The 20,434-nt window shown below is 29.4% G+C and overlaps 1 protein-coding gene across 1 annotated transcript in view; it reads left to right on the forward strand.

Annotated features, from left to right (window-relative positions):
- The window catches only part of LOC111616792, a 72,359-nt gene extending 53,329 nt beyond the window's left edge, over window positions 1-19,030 (forward strand). The window contains exons 2-4 of the mRNA XM_023358156.1: window positions 18,194-18,268; window positions 18,392-18,467; window positions 18,986-19,030. Coding sequence (XP_023213924.1) covers window positions 18,194-18,268; window positions 18,392-18,467; window positions 18,986-19,030 — 196 coding nt within the window. The remainder of the gene's footprint in view (window positions 1-18,193; window positions 18,269-18,391; window positions 18,468-18,985) is intronic.
- The last annotated feature ends 1,404 nt before the right edge of the window (window positions 19,031-20,434 follow it).

Below are 20,434 nucleotides of genomic sequence, written 5' to 3' on the forward strand. Positions count from 1 at the left end.
ACTTCCATTGTTACTTAGCACTTCCATTGTTACTTAACACTTCCATTGTTGATGGAAGTGTTAAGCCTTAATTCTGTCCCTCTCCCCCGTGGGGAGGAATTTCGAAAAATCCCTTCTTAGTGTGCGTTTTCGTGACGTACCCTATCTGTGTACCATATTTCAACTTTCAACGCCTAACCGTTTGGGCTCTGTGCTGATTATTATTATTATCAACTCGTCTCGATTATATATATAGATTATAACAAAACAAACGTTTCACTGGACTTTACAAGGTAGAAAGAAATACAGTATTATCTTATTTATTATTAAAATTTCGAAGCATATAGGCCTATAATAAAATAATCTTTTATTATAAAATAAAATTACTTTTGACCTGTTTAATCTTCTCTTGCTTTAATATTAAAAACTGAATACAAAAAAAAAATATTGAGTCACAATATTAATTAAACGAAGCCGAAGATTTATAATAGTGTATCCTGTATCGGTAGGTTTCTTTAAGAAAAACCATCTGAAACATTTTATTAACACGAAAAGTGATTATGAAAACTTCCAAACAAATAAACTGTAGAAAGTTACAAATAAAGCAGATATTTGTAAAAATTTCAAGCGTAAATGTGAACAAAATATAATTATTAAAATTAGAATGTTTACGTCGATATTTTAACGTGTTATTTCGGTTTATACAGATTTTACTGTATTAAATTTAGTAACATTTTCCCTCAGTTTAATGTAAAATTTTTAAAAATACATTAGAAGTATGCCATGCTATGTAAAAGAATCGTAACTACAGTTTTATAACTTTGTAGATAAACGTTGAATTTTCCTGGTAACTACAAACAGAAATGAATTTATTTTATACTTATCATATTAACAATATTTATCTTTTAAAGAACCAACCTAAAATTTTATACTGTATTCGTATGATTTAATGGAATATGATGTTTTTAAATGATATTTACAAGGTACTTGAATTTGTAGGTACGGCGTTAATACTAGGAATGTCGCAGGTTTCAAGAGAGTCCTACACCTATAAAATCAATGTCTACATTTTAAAAGAAAATTAGGACAGATCCAGAGACAATTTAGGAAGAAGCAATTAAAAAAAGGAAAGATCTGAGACGCTAATTTCAAGATCCACTTTTCTTTATTCTTAGAATCACTTCCTCTTATCCTGAGGAAGCGATTCTAGACTCTTAACCCCTATATAGGAACCACGTCCTTCCTCTTATCCTTAGATCCACTGTATAGAGACTACACCCCTATAAGGATTTTGAGGATAAGAGAAGTACTTTTCTATATAAAATTGGTCATTTTTTTCAATTACGAAGCAAGTAATATAGTTTTATAGATACATTTATATTGTCAATTATTTTGCCATCGGCATCTCTTTCCAAAATGGATGGCGAGATTTTCGCATTAGGAGTAACAAATTTGTGATGATGGCTTTGTCTTAGAAAATATCCTTCTTTTCCTTAGAGATTCCGCAAGGTTCCTTTGTAGTCTTCGCTTTCGGCATTCCGTTTTGCATTGATTTTTTTCGTCAGAAGTTTAGTTCCTTTTCGTCGAAGGCAATCTTGTAGAGGAGAAATTTATACACGTTATATGGTCTTAGAACAGACTTGTTGATCTTTTATAACTGAGATTTGGTCAGGATAAGTCTTCCTTTTTTCTTACAGATATAGCTTCGTACCATATGACAACCGGGAGTTTTCGAAGGATCCTCTTACCCACAGGAATAAAACTCTCGTTGAATAATACGGTTAAATCCTTTTTTGTATCCTATTTTGTTTTAAATTCACTGTAGTTGTTGCCACGTGTTAACATATTTTATTATTTAGTTCATGCAGATTTGAAGTGTTAAAAAGTGCATGTTGATGCATAATGCTCGTGTGACGAATATTTATATTTTAAATGGCAAGAATAATAACAACATAGGGAATTTTTGACATTCCTCTTTCGTATCGGATTCAAATTGATATTTTATACTGAAGACGAATGTTAATAATGTGAGATTTTGAAGCTAAAGTTATTGTAAAATTGCAAACTGTGGAACGAAAATATTTGTTTCTGCTATAAGTATAATAATTTTTTAAACCAATATTTAAGTCATTAGAAATAAGAGTCCAAAACTAGAAATATAACGAAACTAAAAATATTTATTAGCATCGTTCATCGCAATGTATTAAATAAACAATTATTTGTAATAAGAATATTTGATAGGAAATTTGTGGATTGGTGTGTGTAACATTGAGCCTGATCTTCAGTTAGATTTAGGGATAATCTTTCTTCAGATAAACTGTAAACTGTCTTACCGTCTTGAATAGAGAATAAAATTGCCTTGCAGCCACATGCTTTGGATTCAAATGGTGTTAGAAATGTAATGCTTTTTCTATAGGAAAATCCTTTTCCAAAAATTCTCGAAAACGGAATCGGATAGAACCAAGCGGTTTTTTGTGTTAGAATCTTATTTAATTCTTCTATTAACGTACGGTTCAGAATTTTACAAAAAGATTTTCCCATAGAAAAAAGCTTTACATTTTTAACACCATCTGCTGAAGCCTTAATGTAATACATCGATAATTTATAACTCCGAATGGTTTGTTTAAAAAATATCAGAAATTAAAAATTATAAAATCTGTATTCAAAATATGCATGTGAAAGATATTAATTTTATTTCTCATATTTGTCATATTTATTTTCAATAATGATATAATATAATATAAAAAGTGCTCAATCTCATGAATAATGAGAAATTGTAGAACAGTATTAAAATTTATTGGAGTAATTTCTGTGTAACAAATAATTATTTTGAAAAATTTGTAGACCTATAAGTCGTCCGTCCGTTTGTCTGTCCGTTTGGCTTTCCTTGATCTCGAGAATGAAGCTAGATAGATGAAAGACGAGACCAGATATGGAAACATTGAAAGGAGAGTACGATTAAATAACTATATAAGAACTTCCGATGCAAACCGGAAGTCACGTTACTTTATTTCAATTCAAAAAATTTCCCCTGAAAGGTATTAGATTGATGACCCGCACGTATCTATTGTTAAAGGAAAAGTATGATATGCAGGGACAAGTCACTCGTTTGAAGTGGAAAGAATATATTTTAAATTGAATAAATTAAAATTATGATTAAGAATTATAGCCCGGCATGGTAACAATGTCACGATAAATAATTGCTCGTTTTAATATCAAGTCTTTTCTAAAGGTTTTAATAAAAAATAATCCATATGTATGCTGTTTAACTGCTTCTTTTAGAAAACTTTATATATTTATTTTTAATTTTGTTCGATTTTACAAAAATAAAATCTCTTTTTACTCCGAAAATAAAACAATTCCTCTCTTTCTCCATTTTTATTTTGCATTCATTATATAAGACACAGCCAAAGCAGGTAAGCTTACTTACATAATATTTCCTATACACTAGTACTTCAAAACTTATAAAGAGGATATTAAATATTTGTTTTAAATCCTTTCGAAAGAATTTAAATTTTATTTTTATTAAATGCGCAACATTCTCTAGTTTGTTTATTACATAAGTACAGTTAGAAAATTAATTTGTTGGACTTCTATTGTATATTATATCACAGGTAGTAAAGACGTAAAAATATATACACAGAACGCCCGATTATCTGTGCTTATTAGTACAAGAGTAAACTGGAAAACACGGATAATCTAAAGCACTCCAGCGTATTTCCCTGGGCGACTACATTAGTCTCAAGGTTCCTACAGAAGAACCTCAAAAAGACCAACATCAATATCATATATGAATAAATCAATGCATTAACAGGGACCCCAACACGTGGATAAATTGTGGTAAATCCTTGCCTAGTGTAATACTCCACAATCTTCCAATAATTTAGAACTTTACTATAATTTGTGACTTTCTCCGTCCAACTGACCCAGGTTTACACTGGATGGACGGGAATAGGCTAAATCAACGAATATTTTAACTTTATATATTTTATAAATCAGCAATAGAATTAAAATGAAATCTGATTACGTTTATTCTTCACAATTGGAAGAGAAAAATCTATTTATATTGAATAGTGAAAACCAAATTGAGGAATTCTTTTCAAGACGTGAAAGGACAACGTAATTTGCCTCGCTGGCATCATGTGTCATAGATTCTTAAACTCTAAAAAAAATTGTTTTTTTCATTTTTCTAACATCTTTTTTTTTAAATCGAGTATAATAACCAAACACCTTCAGTTTGAATAATGTTATTTCTAAACTCATCTTTCAGAATTATCGATAAATTATCCGGCTGCAAAAGATCTTTTTATTGTCATTAATTATTTCAAACAATAAATCAACACTTGAGAAATTATTAATCCCTTTAACTTCTCTATAAAATAAATTCGATGATACTTGTAACACATCATAAAGTTATATTTGAGACGAGAGACGTCTCCAAATATTGTACTTTACAACTGACTTTATAGAAAATAAATAGCAGTTTTGTAAAAAAGAAAAAAGGTTGTTTTTCACTACACAATTTATTTTCATTAACAAAATAATTTGATAGAGAATTCTAAGAAGAAAGAATTAAGTCAACAACTGAATATATAAGTTTTGATAAATTTTTTATTTTCAACCAACTAAATATATTTTGACTAACTTTAAAATTATTTTAGATTTAATTCCACTGAAACCGAAATAAACAACTTTTCAATTTTCTAAATAAGCAAAGTCCATATAAAGAAAAGAGTGCACGTAAATAAACATTACTAAGACTTTTTCTAATCATATTTTTAATCAAAAAAAACATCTTAAATTTCAAAAAACAATTGAAAAAATGCCTCGTTCGTTATTTAAAAGTTAATTGTTTAATTTATTTTTTTTTATAAATCGATTATTTTCAAAATAATATAGAATGTATTTCTTGTATTTATTTTTCCTTTTTTTTCGTTTATATTCCCATAAAAACTTTTTTAATTACTGTACGTACTACAAAAGATAGAAATTAAATAAAACGAGGAATTAAATGAAAATTTCGTTGATATATTTCTATTGCAATCTTTCAATATTGAAAGATACATACGATGGAATATTTCAATATTTTATGTATGTGAAAATAAAGCTTCGTACTGTCAACTTGTCATCTGAAAGAAAGCTCGATATGTCTTCCTAATTCGAAATTTTAGTCATAAATATGCAGAAATAGTAAATATTTTTAGATTTTATTTCACGCTACGTTTAAATTTTCTCTTTTCTTTTAATAATCTAGCGTGAAATACGGACGACAGAATAATCTGTTCCCATTCTTAAAACTTATTGATTAACATTAACATTAAATAAAAAACAGAAGACGTATAGTTTAAAAAAATTTACGTGTTATTTATAGTCTGATGCTAATTATAGAGATTTGTTTCTGTTATTTCTCAGAATAATCTGCAAGACTTCTCAACTTAGATTGAATTATTTGGCTCGAGTATAAATCATCAATCGTTATCAATATAGGTCGAGTTGCGACATTAAAATTTAATATAAATAACGAAAATTTAGTACAAATGTTTGCGTGATAGAAGCGTAATCATAAATATCTTTCGTAACATATTAATACGAAGTTACTTGAATAGTTGTAAGATGTGTATTATATGTGTATATGAATAAGGACGAAGATATTGTTTAATTTATTTATAAATACAAACTTAAAGTATTAATTATTATTTAACAATTTTATGGTAAAAATTAAGTAAATGAATAAGAGAAAATTCGCTTGTAATTGAATCAACCGTTGTGTGCTTTCTTCGATTGGCTGTATGAGGGTGGGAGACATTTCAGATGTCGCCGGCGCCACACAACCCCGTATTGTGAGAGGAATAGTAGATAATTCGAGTACGGTTGCGCAAGTAAAGTATAGAGTTATAGAACTATTATTGTGTAAATGTTGCGTGGTACGGATATTTTTCGGGCTATAAAAAGAGTATTGATGTCGCTTTGGTCCACGCTGGCGCCGTTAATACCACCGAATATTGTTATATTCGTCTAATTTGTCCTCTTCACAAACGTATCATTTATGTAAGAGTTCGTTTCGAAATATCTTACAACAAACCAGAACTAAATATATATATTTAAATATCGCAACAAATAATCCCGAGAATCTAAATAACTTACGAAATATATTTCGTGCTTTTAACATAAAAAGTTATGTTTGTTTTCATTTATTATCCTTTCAAAAATATGTTTTAACTGTATCTAACAATCAAATATACAAATTAGATAAATTTTAAAATAAATAAATAAATAACAATTCAATTAAAAATCTCTTTATTAATTAAAATTATTAAAAAAACAGAAACAAATTTAAATATTTAGAGACAATTTTTAAGTCTTTTTTCCTCTGTTTTTCAAAAGTTTTGATGTGTTCCTATTACTTTGTAATTCTTATCGTATGTTTTTAATTTTTAGACATTTCGGTTGCAACTAACAAATGGAATTTTGGAATCAATTAATTAGAGAAAGTTCTATTTTTATCGTTCATATTACATTCTTAAATACAATCTAAAAAACTACCTATATACTCGACCTCTAGTGAAAAATAAGTATCTTGTTTACTAGAATTATAATCTATGTTATATTCTATATTACATTATAACTTTATTTTCAATTGTCATATTACTTTTAACAGTTGATTTATAGGCTTACGTATTAAATTTTCAACATTTGTGGAATTTATTGTTACATTATGTTTATCTTCTAAGTATATATACATTATATAAAGCATTTGAACTGTATAAATATATTCTTGGTTTGTCATTTAAATGTTAATGACAAAGAATAATGGAATTCTTCAAAATAAACTTATTATATTTATTAATTATTCCCATCAACGGAATTAAATACTTGATATTCTTAATTTCGAATTATTCATTGCTTTGTTTGGAGTTTTCTGACACTTTTATTACTCTTCTAGAAATAAATTAAAAGCACACCAAGTAATAAATTGTCATTTAAATTGGCATCTTCAGATAAATCCGTATTATTTTGACTTTCTCTTTTGATGAGATGTATCGAACAATAATTAAGAATCATTTAAATCTTATTTTAATTAATACATAACTGCATTTAACTCCGATTAAATTTTATAACATAAAAATTAATTTAATAATAATAATTAAAATTTGATTCAAAACTTTTATTAATACTAAAATATTTATTAAATTCGTCAAGTAAACACGAACATTACTATAATTACAATACTAAAAAAAATGTATTCCGAGTGATAATAAATAGATTTATAGTAAAACTTATGAATTAATCGTATACTTTCATTCACTATTTTTAAATTTAATTACCGGTTAGCTAATATAATACAAATTGTGAACAATTTAGCGAAAGTCGCGTATTCGGTTTCATTTATTAATTATGATTACATTCAATGGCGTTATAGAGGAGGTCAAACGAGACACTTATCTTCCCTGGAATGACGTAAAAAATTCCACAAATTATAATCTTAAAAGTGATTGAGATATGTAACCTTACACCGTCGGCTGTATTCTATATTCTACATGTAAAAAATTTTCAAAATAATTAAATAAAAGTTAACTAATGTAATTATTTGTTTCTAACTTTGCCCCCTTTTTCTTTGATCGCTCCTGATTACAAGATAGATTTAACATTGTTATCAGTTAACAAAAATGTAAATAATTTCTTATTTAAAATCTTTACATAAAAATAAGCTATAAGCAAATATAATTGTTATTTTGTATTAGAATCATACATACGAAAAAAGCCAAAGAAGTTATAAAATGTTGGAGGAAATAATTAAAATCTATTCTCTAGTTTCTATCAAAATTTCTTATCAATTTATATAATTAAATTGTAAGAAAGAAATCTATAACCTGACATTCGAAGAATGTTTTATCGTGTGAATTTTTATCAGATCGTTAATTTAAATTATATAAAACTTTATATCAAACTAAGTTTGTAATGTAGATTATAAAATGTGGATGTGGAATGAGAAAAATCTTTTTCTTTATCATTCACTTTTCAGATATATCGCTGACTGACTAAGTGAATTATCCACTTTTCATCGTCCCGTCAACTAGAATAGATAAAATGATGCGGAAAGTTATTTTTTAAACGTATTTTAAACGTAAAAAAAGCTATAATTTTAATCTAAATTTTTTCTTAAAATCGGCGAATATAAATAATTTAATAATAAAACATTTTACACTAGATTATATTTTTAAGTTGTTAACATATTTCGAATCAAGTGAAATTTAATTAAACGTTCACTCGTTGAAGACACGAGAGTGCTTTTCAGTCGAATGATAATTGAATGTATTCTTTATTATTAATTTGATCGATCGTACTAAATCGATCTAAAGAAAATATTATTCTTGGCTTTTTCAACAAAAACTTTATACGTATTTATAAAAATATTTATAAAACTATTGATAAACCTAAGAATATTTTACGGTGTAGTTAATTTTATAAGAAAAATCGTTAAATATTTTCAAATTTGTTTCTTTTACAAAATGCCAAAACATTTAAACAAAAAAAATATATATATATAGGCCTATATATTTTGTATATATATGTATATATTTCGACTGTGTTAAACTATTAAATTTGGCACGTAAACTATGAAAAGCAGATCGATGTCTTTCAACTGTAGATCTGGAGACCATTATTTACATGCGGTAAGAAGAAAAAATTGGCATTACACCAAAGCAAATCCAATAAACTTAAATAAAAAAGTCATTTTTTTAAAATCTGAAGCTTACTTAGGGAGTTATTAAGCTTCAAAGCGTAGTGGCATCATTTCCGATGTTTCAAGTCTAAAATAAAACAATATTACTAATACATTAGCATCAATAATTGCTTCATGTGTAAAAAGCATATTTCTGAGAAAACGAAAATTAATACTCTTTTGCAGACAACATTGACAACTTTGCAGGAGGAAAATTGTAAATGGTATGGATACAATTGGTATTCACGAAGAATACGCTATACACTTGAATGAGTGGTATCTATTGTTTTAGCTATTTGTCTTGTACTTGTACTAGGATCATTCTAACAATAACTCGCTCCTCCATATCAGGTGATTTTGCGGTTCTTTCTCTTCCTCTATCAATGGTGACTATTGAAAGTGTCCCCGTTTTTCGAAGACGTTGATGAACAGCTGTAAAGATATTCTTGGCTGGATTAATTACTTAAATTAAATTAAAAGAGATAAATTAAAAATGTGCTGTTTAAATTCGTTTAGGAATCATAACTTTTTTTATTAATTAATGATAAATTACATAAAAAACTTAAAAAAACTGAAATGGCGTGACATTTCAACGCTTAATAACTCGCTAATTAAACCAAAGATAAAAATAATGGTTGTCTATAAGGCTGTGAAATTTGATAAAACATTTCTGAAAAACCTTATATATATATATATACTGCACAGAAAATTGGATAATAGGAACACTTGGATACAGAGAAGTAACTCTAACTATTAATGCACATCTGTGCCTACTTATGAGGATGATATGTATATTGGACCCCCTCAGAGGCTTTAGAATCAAAATTTAAACTAAAACAAAGATAATAGTTCGGATAACGAGTTTATTCTCGAAGTTTTCAGGAACATTTGTCTGACGGATATATAAAGAACACTTATTTTTCTTCATTTCGATTGTACCTTTTAAATCATCCCAACAGATCACACCCCTAGAGCGAAATCTTAGTTACTCCACTGATGCACACGCTGACTATTTTTATAATGAACTTCAGTGCTTATAATAAACACAAAAGTAAAACGTTTTAAACACGATTTAACGTTTTTCAGTTATAATTGTAACGATTGTATAAGTGTTTAGGCCTGTTTTTTTTTTTGTGGAAAATTTCTGAAATTTTGCAGGAAGAAATTTGTGTATTAGGAGGATTTATGCTATTAAATTTTAGTGGTTAAAGGTCGAAGGGGTGGGGAGATAAACGGGATCGCGTGTATCTCTAGTAGGATCGGATTAATGTCGATTTTACTCATTAGCATTGCAAATCTTTTATAAAACTCATCCCTACTCTGAAAACTAAGTTTTTTGCCATTTTATAATAGGCCTAGTTAAAAATATTAAAAAAAATTTTTAAATAAAATATGACAACAGATGACACCATCAAATGTCGCCGGAAAAGTTAAGCAACTCGTTGCTGGCTTTTCTTAAATTTAAAAGTAATAATTTTTAAGTAATATTATTCATTTATTAATTATNCGGAAGTCACGTTACTTTATTTCAATTAAAAAAATTTCCCCTGAAAGGTATTAGATTGATGACCCGCACGTATCTATTGTTAAAGGAAAAGTATGATATGCAGGGACAAGTCACTCGTTTGAAGTGGAAAGAATATATTTTAAATTGAATAAATTAAAATTATGATTAAGAATTATAGCCCGGCATGGTAACAATGTCACGATAAATAATTGCTCGTTTTAATATCAAGTCTTTTCTAAAGGTTTTAATAAAAAATAATCCATATGTATGCTGTTTAACTGCTTCTTTTAGAAAACTTTATATATTTATTTTTAATTTTGTTTGATTTTACAAAAATAAAATCTCTTTTTACTCCGAAAATAAAACAATTCCTCTCTTTCTCCATTTTTATTTTGCATTCATTATATAAGACTGTCACGATAAATAATTGCTCGTTTTAATATCAAGTCTTTTCTAAAGGTTTTAATAAAAAATAATCCATATGTATGCTGTTTAACTGCTTCTTTTAGAAAACTTTATATATTTATTTTTAATTTTGATGTAATGTTACTAATATATTTTTATTAAAATAATAATACTAATAATGATAAATAAATAAATAAAATTGTTAACAATTTTATTTATTTATTTATAAATCTACAAAGCAGAGAATGCTTTCAGGCATCATCTCTTTGATTTCTTTTGAACAACTCTGTATAGAAATATAAAGCATTTAAAAGAAAAGAGAGAGAATGGGCGCAAAGGATGTGGTTCATGGGATTGGGATGGTGGCGAAATTGAAGATTGAATTGAAATTTCACTGAAGATTTGTAATAAAGAGGGACGAGCGCAAAGTCGGAGCTTCGTTATTACAGTTGCTATCGTTTGAACTGAATGGAGAACAAGACGATGTTTCAGAGGAACTGTGAGTCACCCTACTAGGATAGATTTACAATTCCTCTGAAATTTTCTACTTAGTGTTACCGCAAGTAGAAAATACTTCATACTTTACCTACCTATATTGTGGAGTAACACTGCCAACAGATGTTACTCCACAATGGGCCGACGAAAGGCGAGAGGAGAATCCAGATAAATACAGAAGATGTGAAGGAAAAGAAGTTAAGACTACGGAGAAGAGAGAAAATTTATGACATTTTAACTAAGCTAAAGGTGGCGACGTAAGGAATAAAGCTTGAACTTCAAGAGCGCCTTGAGAGGGCACTTTCCCGTGAGAGAACTGCGAGTTCGAACGAATGGTTGGATAGAAAGATGAAAATAATTATACCGTGGATGGCAGAGATGTGGACTTTTCTACAGAAAAATTGGCTTACGCTGATGATCATCCTGGGAAAACATGAGCGTTAAAAAATAATCACATGGGATTAGATCAAAAGTCGAAGCGGGCGTGAGACCCACAATGAGACGGAGAAGAAAGGACGGTATCTTTAGATTTGGAGGATAACATGATGCAATTCTCCAATGATGACCACCTGCCAATAAATAAACGAATAAAGTAATTTGAAGAGTTATTTCGTCTACTAGACTTGAATATGATCTATAGAAACTACTCAAAAGCTCAGAAAAAGAAACTACCTGCAAAGACTCCGCTTTACTTCTATACCATGTATTATCTACAGAAAAACATTCATCATGTTGTTATCACCTATGACGTTCCCAAGAGAGGATAAAATCGCAGTAAAGATTTTATGCCACTGAACGAACCTCAATGTTGATACACGCGTGAGGCTCAAATACAAATTTCCTTCAACAGCACCTACTAATATAGCGTATAGATGACATCCTTCGAAGCTTTCGTTGGAAGCTTGATTTCTTGAGACTCATAAATAGCAACCAGATTTTATTTCTTTTAGAGCAAGAAAATGAAAAGCTATTTAGTGAAAAACGAAAAGTAACCGAACAAAACATCTTAAGAGTCTAAGAGGAAAACAAGCAAACTTACAACAAACGTCATAAAGATTCTACTGTTTACAAAGTTGGTGATTTAATAGCGATTCAGAAGTGGAACTTAAGAAAAGGACACGACCGATACGAAGTGAGACACCGAAAGTGAGATCACAACTAGCTTGACGGACCACATGAAGTATGAAAATAGTTGAAAATAGTTCTTAAATTATCAATTACTAGCAGACCCCGCCACGCCTTGTTGTGGCTCAAAATGTATCTATTATAAATGTATAACACTTCCCCCGTGGGGGAAAATTTTTCGAAAAATTTTTTCTTAGTGTACATTCTCTTGACGTACCCTATTAAAACGCAATCAAAAACGCAAAAAACCGCATCTAAAATAGTATAATAGAAGTGAAGTTCTTCACAGTAAGCCTTAATCCTGTCCCTCTCCCCCGGGGGGAATATCGAAAAATCCCTTCTTAGTGTACATTCTGTTGACGTACTCTATTAAAACGCAATCAAAAACGCAAAAAACCGCATCTAAAATAGTATAATAGAAGTGAAGTTCTTCACAGTAAGCCTTAATCCTGTCCCTCTCCCCCCGGGAAGAATATCGAAAAATCCCTTCTTAGTGTACATTCTGTTGACGTACTCTATTAAAACGCAATCAAAAACGCAAAAAACCGCATTTAAAATAGTATAAATAGAAGCAGAGTTCTTTACGGTAAGCCTTCTCCGTAAGGCTTACCGTAAAGAACTGTCCATCCCCCATGTTTAACGGAATAATATACAGCCTATGTCCATCCTGAAGTTCCATTCTAAATATTGGTGAAAAAATTTTTGAAATCGGATGAGTAGTTTTGGAGATTACCTGCTGCATCCAAACTTACATACATACAAACATACAAACATTACCTCTTTATTATATTAGTATAGATTATCATCGTTAAAGTCGATGATATGAATCTTTCTCTTCCTACATATATACAAAATTACAATATTCGTACTTTAAACAGTGTCAAATGTAAAATTAAAATAGTCTTTATTATTGTAACGTTTTAAAAGATTAAATTTAAAGTTAACTTCATAATAAAATTTTAAAATATATATATTATTTTACTACTGTGTAATAAATATTGCTTAGACTTCTATGACTTATTATATTCGTACTTATTACACTTTATTATTGCTTTTCTCACAAATGTATTAAAACTTTTCAATATAACTTATTACTTTTGAAAATATTCTTTTCAAAACAGAATTTATATAAATATATACTGTGTATAAGCAATTTTCTTATTCGAGCTATATATTGCTATTGTTAAAAAGCTTCTTTATGTACTTAAGCTACTGGAACTTTGCTTCTTACATTTATGATTTGTCTCCTGTTGAAGGATCTATCGTATTATGTCGTGATGACATGATATACGTCGTCAACAAACGTAGTGTAAATATATCACAACTGGAGATATTTATTGTGGAACGTGTAATAGTGACGTTGTTGTAAAATAAAAATCCGGTTAATTATAAACACCTATTGATGCTGTTCTTCAATAATTTATTTAGTTCTTATTCTAAAACGTTTTACAAAGCTCCATCTTAGAGAAATAAATTCCACTGCGATTAAAACATAAAAGAAAAATATTTCTTTGATAAATATTGTTAATATTTTAATTATTCTAAAAAAAATGGTGTTTAAATCTTCTTTATTACATTAACTTGTAAGGAAATCTCTATGTATTTTCTCCAAATCTTACAGAAATTAAATGTGTCACAAATGGAAAATACGTGAAGGATAAAATATCACAACGAATTGTTAAAGTGAAAATGATCCGAATTAATTCCTTATGCTTGATATGCTCCAATAAATGTGTTAAAGGATAATTTAGCTTTAAATTTATGTTTCGAATTCAGATACAAGGATTAGATTCGACTAAATGTCAATGCTAATGTTGCATTTAACACTTAACTGGCGTAACTATTTATATAATTTTATGCAATTTTGTTTATATAATATTCACTTTATATTTTGAGAAATGTTTTAAATTTTCAGTTTTATTTATTTAATTTAAATAGATATTTAATGAACTATAATAAAACAAAAGTATTTTTAATGGACTGTAGCTATTATTTCTAGTTTCAATATAAATAAAATTATAATAATAAACTTCAAAATTAATTTAATAAACTCAAATAACATGGAAATGATACTTGTATATAAATATCGTTGTTTTCACAAAATAAATATTAATGAACATGCTTTATCTATAGTATTTTATAATTTTAAATCAATGAATCAACAGTTTTTCTTTTTTATATTATTGCATTGAGTTTCTATTATATCTTTGTAATTTTTATATTAAAATTACAAAGGTATAAGACTAGAAAATATAAATTAAAAATCGAAATTATATTTTTGAAAACTTTTCAAGTCGAAATTTAATCATTCGTCGTTATTAAAAGATTTATAAGAAACTTTTAAAACTTTTTTCTTTTAAATTACACGCTAAAGCAACAGCTATTAGGAATTATGGAGCGATGTAATGGAAACAGCAAGACCAAATAACCTTACTTATTCGTAGAACGAAGGTTTCGTGTAATATTCTTACTTCTTTCTATGACCAAAGTAAGAATATTACACGAAATTTAGTTTCGAAAGTGACAGGAGTTGTTTATTAACGCAAAAGTGAAGGGTGAATTGGACAATCATCTCCATTGGCATCGACTATAAAAAAAACTTTTCATTCTGTTTTATAAAATTGAGTAACTTTTATAAAATTCAATATATTAAAATGCTTTTTAATATCATTTTATTAGATTTGCATTTAGTTGACAATAATTTAACTCTGTCTGCTGATTTGACTTGTTCATAGTTACAATGCAATGAATTGAATATGGATAAAATGCTATCCATATCATATTTTAGATAAAATTTAAATATTAATTAACAATATTTTCGATAAATATTAATGTTTATTATCCACTTTACTGTTGTTTCTCTCTGAAATGATCCAAATATATCTAAATAGCTTTTGTTACTCAGATAATTACAAAATGTACTCGTAAATAAGATTTGCGTATCTCTCATGATGTTATTGACACAAAAAAAGGGAGAAACGTGTAATTATAGATGAAAAATAGTGTAAAGCAAGGTAAATTTCGATAATCAATCGATATTTGATAATAGGTTTCAAAAATCTTCACGTTATCAAAAGTTTTTCTTATTTTCTTTTTTATTTTTCACTGTTACATATAAGAGAGGAAAAGTATGGCGATCGGTCAAAAAATTGACCCCTTCACCCAAGATTTTTACATTTTTGGACTCAGAAGACCTTGAAACGTCGAGAAATACAAAAAATTTGGATGTTTTTCTATAAGTATGGATATTATTGTGTCTATGTTTGTTCGCTCGCATATGACACGATTTTGTTCATCCTCTTTGAAGCTTAATAATTCCTGTGCTTTTGGTCGAAAATTTCTGAAAGTTTTCAGGAAGGTTTGTGTATTAAGAGGATTGATGTTATTAAATTTTTGTGGTTAAAGGTCAAGGAAGAGGAGAGCTAAAAGAGTCATGTGTCATATCTCGAATAAGGTTGGAATTAATGAATACTTTACTCGTTATTAGCATTTGCAATTTTTAGACACAAAATTTATAAATATAAAATATTTTATAATCTTAAAGACTGTCATTTTATATTAACCATTTATCTTTAGAATATTTTATTAATGTTCAAATAGCAGTTCAATATATTTTATCTGAATCGGAAATAACTAATTTCCCTAACGGTCAAATTGTTGTTAAAACTTTCGGCAAAGTGAACATCTACAATTGATGAAGAATAAGAGTAAGAACATATGCGAAGAAAGAAAGGCTGTACTTAATAGATAAGAAATGGGTGAAGAAGGAGGGAGAATGAGTCGAAGAAAAGTTGGAAAGATTGGATAGTTGGAGGTTTGAAAGTGGAAGAGGAAGGACATGAGCAGCATCGAGGACTGTTGGATAAGACAAGGGTATACAATAGATTATGCGTACAGAGCAATTTGTATTTACAGAGAAAAAGTAGGCTCATAGGGTACTTTGAGGAGAAGGACAGACGAGTCCACCTTGATAAAAGTGAGCAAAAGAAGGGGTGGCACTGAAAAGAAACAATAGGAAATCCCTTTATGGGAGTCCCTGTTGACCCAGGAGGCGAGCTGTCCGTTAAGTGCCGCTTCGGCTGGTGGTGGAATAGTCCGTTAGTTTCAAGTGCCCCACGAAGGTCTTGAATTCTTGATAGATGATATGGTCCTCTATAAAGGTATATAGTTTGCGGGGCCAAGGATACCATCGTTCCACAATAGCCTTACGAAGGTTTGCACGGTGGCATGAATGAACCGGGCAGATGAAGATTAGATGCATTGGATCTTCGTTCTCATTAATATCACAGTGGCATAAGCCGTTCCCATTCCTCAGGAACCTATAGAGGTAGGCCCTGAAGTTGCCGTGTGCTGTAAGTATTTTGGTAATGACGTGATTGGTGATAAAATGACGGTTGCTGATCCTACGAGAGATGCTGGCGATTAAGTTGTGAGTGAGGCATCCCGTCAGGCTCCCATCCAACTCTTTCTGCCAAGAAGACATTAGAATAGAGTCCAGCTTACTTTGAACCCAAGACAGGGGGGGTCGAGGAGCAGCTACACACAGTGGATAATGAGGAGGCGTTTTTGGTCAGATTGTTCGCCTTGTCATTGCCACTGCTTCCTTGATCTAGTAAAATTTTATATTTACAGTATTCGAGATTTCATATAGGATCATAAACTATTTTTGATTATGGGGAGGCGGCAGTTACGCTTACGAATATGGTAAAGGGCGTCACGACTTTCGCTAATGATATTGATGTTTTTACCGTTGTAACTGGTTATATTATCCTGGATATGCCTGAGGGTGTTAAGGATGGCTATCGACTCTGCTTGGTTGATGGATCAAGACGGATCCAGCCTATAGGCACCTTGCCAGAAGGTTCTCTTCATTGGATCATCGAGGATAACAGCCGCGCCCACTGCCCCTGGAGATTTGGAACCATCAGTGTAGTAGTTTATACCTTGTGGGATGGTGGATTGATAGAGGCATATGTTGGAGCCTGGGTCATTGTCAGGATGATTGGTATGCAAGTCATAGTTAATGTCCAGACCATGGTCCAGAAGGAATTTTACCATGACACTTATGTCTCCAGGGAAGTTAAACTTTTTAATTAAAAACTGCAAATTATATGTAAATACAGTAAAAAGTACATAGTACTCAACAGAATTTCTAACTTAATACATTAACTCTATTGTATAATTTTTGCATTTATGATTGTGTTTGGCAGATTTCTCGCAAATCGAAAACACGGGTTTCGTACATTTATAGTACATTTGCTTTCATTTCAGAATTTCTTACAGAACAAAAGTTCTTGACTAAAATAAAACTATTTTATTTTCTAGAAAATTAAAGCTATAAGGGCAAATTTTATACTTACTTCTTACGTTCCAATTTGGTTTTCTAAAATATTCCTAAAACTAAATTAAGGACTAATAATGGAAGAAACACAAAAACATCTTATACTATTAAATAACAAAATTATTTTTAGATATAGAGAATTGAAGATTTTTTAGTGAATAATAACGAAAGACAATGGAAAATCTTCTATTGTATATTCTATTTTCTACAAAGATTTACAAAATCATTATAATAAAAACTTGTGTTATAAAAAAGTTATAGTTTCTTAGATGTAGTACAGATCAACCGCCGAATTTCCAGCAGATTTTTGATTGCCAGATTAAAGTCTTTATAATAAAAAATGCTTACCTCAATTACTTAATACTGCAGCCTATATACATTACAGTTATAATAAAATTAATAAATAGCTATTAATAGCTAGTATATAATAACTAATATAAGTAGCTATTAATAAGAAAATTATATAAGTTTCTTTTTGATTAAATTGTTTTCGAAACACTGAATATAGGTCAATATTTCTCATACTATTATTAATTGAAAATTAATATAAATTTATTATAATTTGTAATATTTTTTACTAAACTTTTAATAAAATTATAAATTCTTTAATATTTAGGATCATTGAAAATCAATCAATGTTTAGATTCCTCGATGGAAAACAGCTACAAGTTTATCCTAATATAGAAACGTTGTAAGTTAAGTCTCTCATTTATTGCATATTTTTGAGTTAAATTAAATAAATTTTAAATTAATATTATTAATTAATTTAAAATCTATTTTAATAAAACTATTTAATTTATTTCGGTAATTTTAGGACAGTTAAAAACTGTAGCTTAAGTTACATATTCCCGAATGCCTTTAGGTCAACTTGGAAATTAAGACAAATGTACGTATTAAAAATTAATTTACTAAAAATATATAAATTTATTTTTAAAAATTCAATTATTTAAATTTTTTTTATTTAATTAAACAAATTATATAATACTTAAATTATAATTTAATTTTTTAAAATAGAATATTTATGTATTAATTAAAAATTTTGTTTTTTNGACGAGTTTAAAAAAAACTTAAGATAGAGAAGAAACGAATCAGAAATTAATTTATAAATATAAATATTATCGTAAGTATTTTCGTTTTAAAGTAAGAAATTTTATATAAGACTGATCCAAATTGAACTAATGCCAAAAAATTCACGGACAGCATCATTCAGATAACATTTCCGAAATGTTTGCCAAACTTTTTCTAAATTTTCTTTGATATTTTTTACAATATTTTAAAATGCTACTTGCGAAAATATTTAATGTTATCGAGTCTATCCATTTGTCTAAAATGGCGAATTGACGGAGGAGAAAATGTTGATAACCTATGAAATAATATAGTGATTAACATAGTTATATATAAATCGCAGATTGTAGATCTACCCAATAAATTTGTTAGACATGTAATGGTGTGAGATATTTTGAATCTTATTCGTTTTTATTCAAATATACGCATAAATATTGTCAACTTAAATTACAGTATAAAAAACAACTATTAATTTTGTCACATATAAGCATCCAATTTAATTTCTAATATTTAATTATTGCAAAGTTTAATTACCCTTGCAAAGATGTCTCCAAAGAAAACGCCGCAAGAAGACAACCACAAGAGAATAAAAATAACCATAGAAATGAAATGTAAAATCATTAAAAAACGAGAACGAGGTGTGAGCGTGGCTGATCTACCACACACATACAATCGGTCTACATCAACAATTCGCAGTTTCGCACTATCCTCAAGAACAAGGTGAAGATTAAGCAGATAGATGCTTCAAAGAGAATGACAAGAATATCTACGCAACGGTTGCGTATTCTCGACGATGTTGAAAGGTTGCATCTCATATGGATAAACGAAAAGCAATTGCAAGGCGACATCATTTGTGAGAAGGCGAAAGTGGTTTTCGCCGACCTCGTTAAGAAGACGCTAGGATCATCAACGGCCGAAGAAGAAGTATTTAAGGGAAGACGTGGATGGTTCGAGAAGTTTAAGAGAAGAACCGTCATTCATAACATTGTAAGGCGTGGTGAAGCAGCATGCTCCGATACAAAGGCAGAAGAGAACTTCATCGGCGTTTTCAAGAAGCTCGTAGATTCTAAGGATTACCTGACGCAACAGGTTTTNCAAGAATTTCTAAGCAACGGTTACATATTCTCGACGATGTTGAAAGGTGCTTCTCATATGGATAAACGAAAAGCAATTGCAAGGCGACTTAATGACGAGAATATCATTTGTGAGAAGACGAAAGTGATTTTTGCCGATCTCGTTAAGAAGACGCCAGGATCATCAACAGCAGAAGAAGTATTTAGGGAAGCTATGGGTTTGAGAAGTTTAAAAGAAGAACTGGCATCTATAACGTTGTAAGACATGGTAAAGCAGCAAGTTCCGACACAAAAGCAGCAGAGAACTTCCTCCGCGACTTCAAGAAGCTCGTAGATTCTGACGATTACATGTCGCAACAGGTTTTTTTAATTATGACAAAACGGGTCTCTTCTGAAAAATGTTGCCGAAGCGAACCTATATAACAGCAGAGGAGAATGCATTGTCCGTCTACAAGCCAATGAAAGGCCGTCTCAGGCTGCTATTTTGTGCCAATGCAAACCCTAACTTTCAAATTGTCAAATTAAACCGCTGCTTGTTTACCATCCAGAAATTCCATGAGCCTTCAAGAAGTGTAAAGTCCAGAAGAGCAGGCTAAATGTGATATGGAGGTTCAACAACAAAGCTTGCGTGATACGTGACTTTCTTACTGATCGGATCAATGAAGTGTTTGGTCCTTCTGTGAAAAAATATTTGCTTGAGATGAATTTGCCATTCCATG

Source organism: Centruroides sculpturatus, unplaced genomic scaffold (assembly GCF_000671375.1).
Source record: "Centruroides sculpturatus isolate CEXI.00-Female unplaced genomic scaffold, Cexi_2.0 scaffold24, whole genome shotgun sequence".
Taxonomy (NCBI): Eukaryota; Metazoa; Arthropoda; class Arachnida; order Scorpiones; family Buthidae; genus Centruroides; species Centruroides sculpturatus.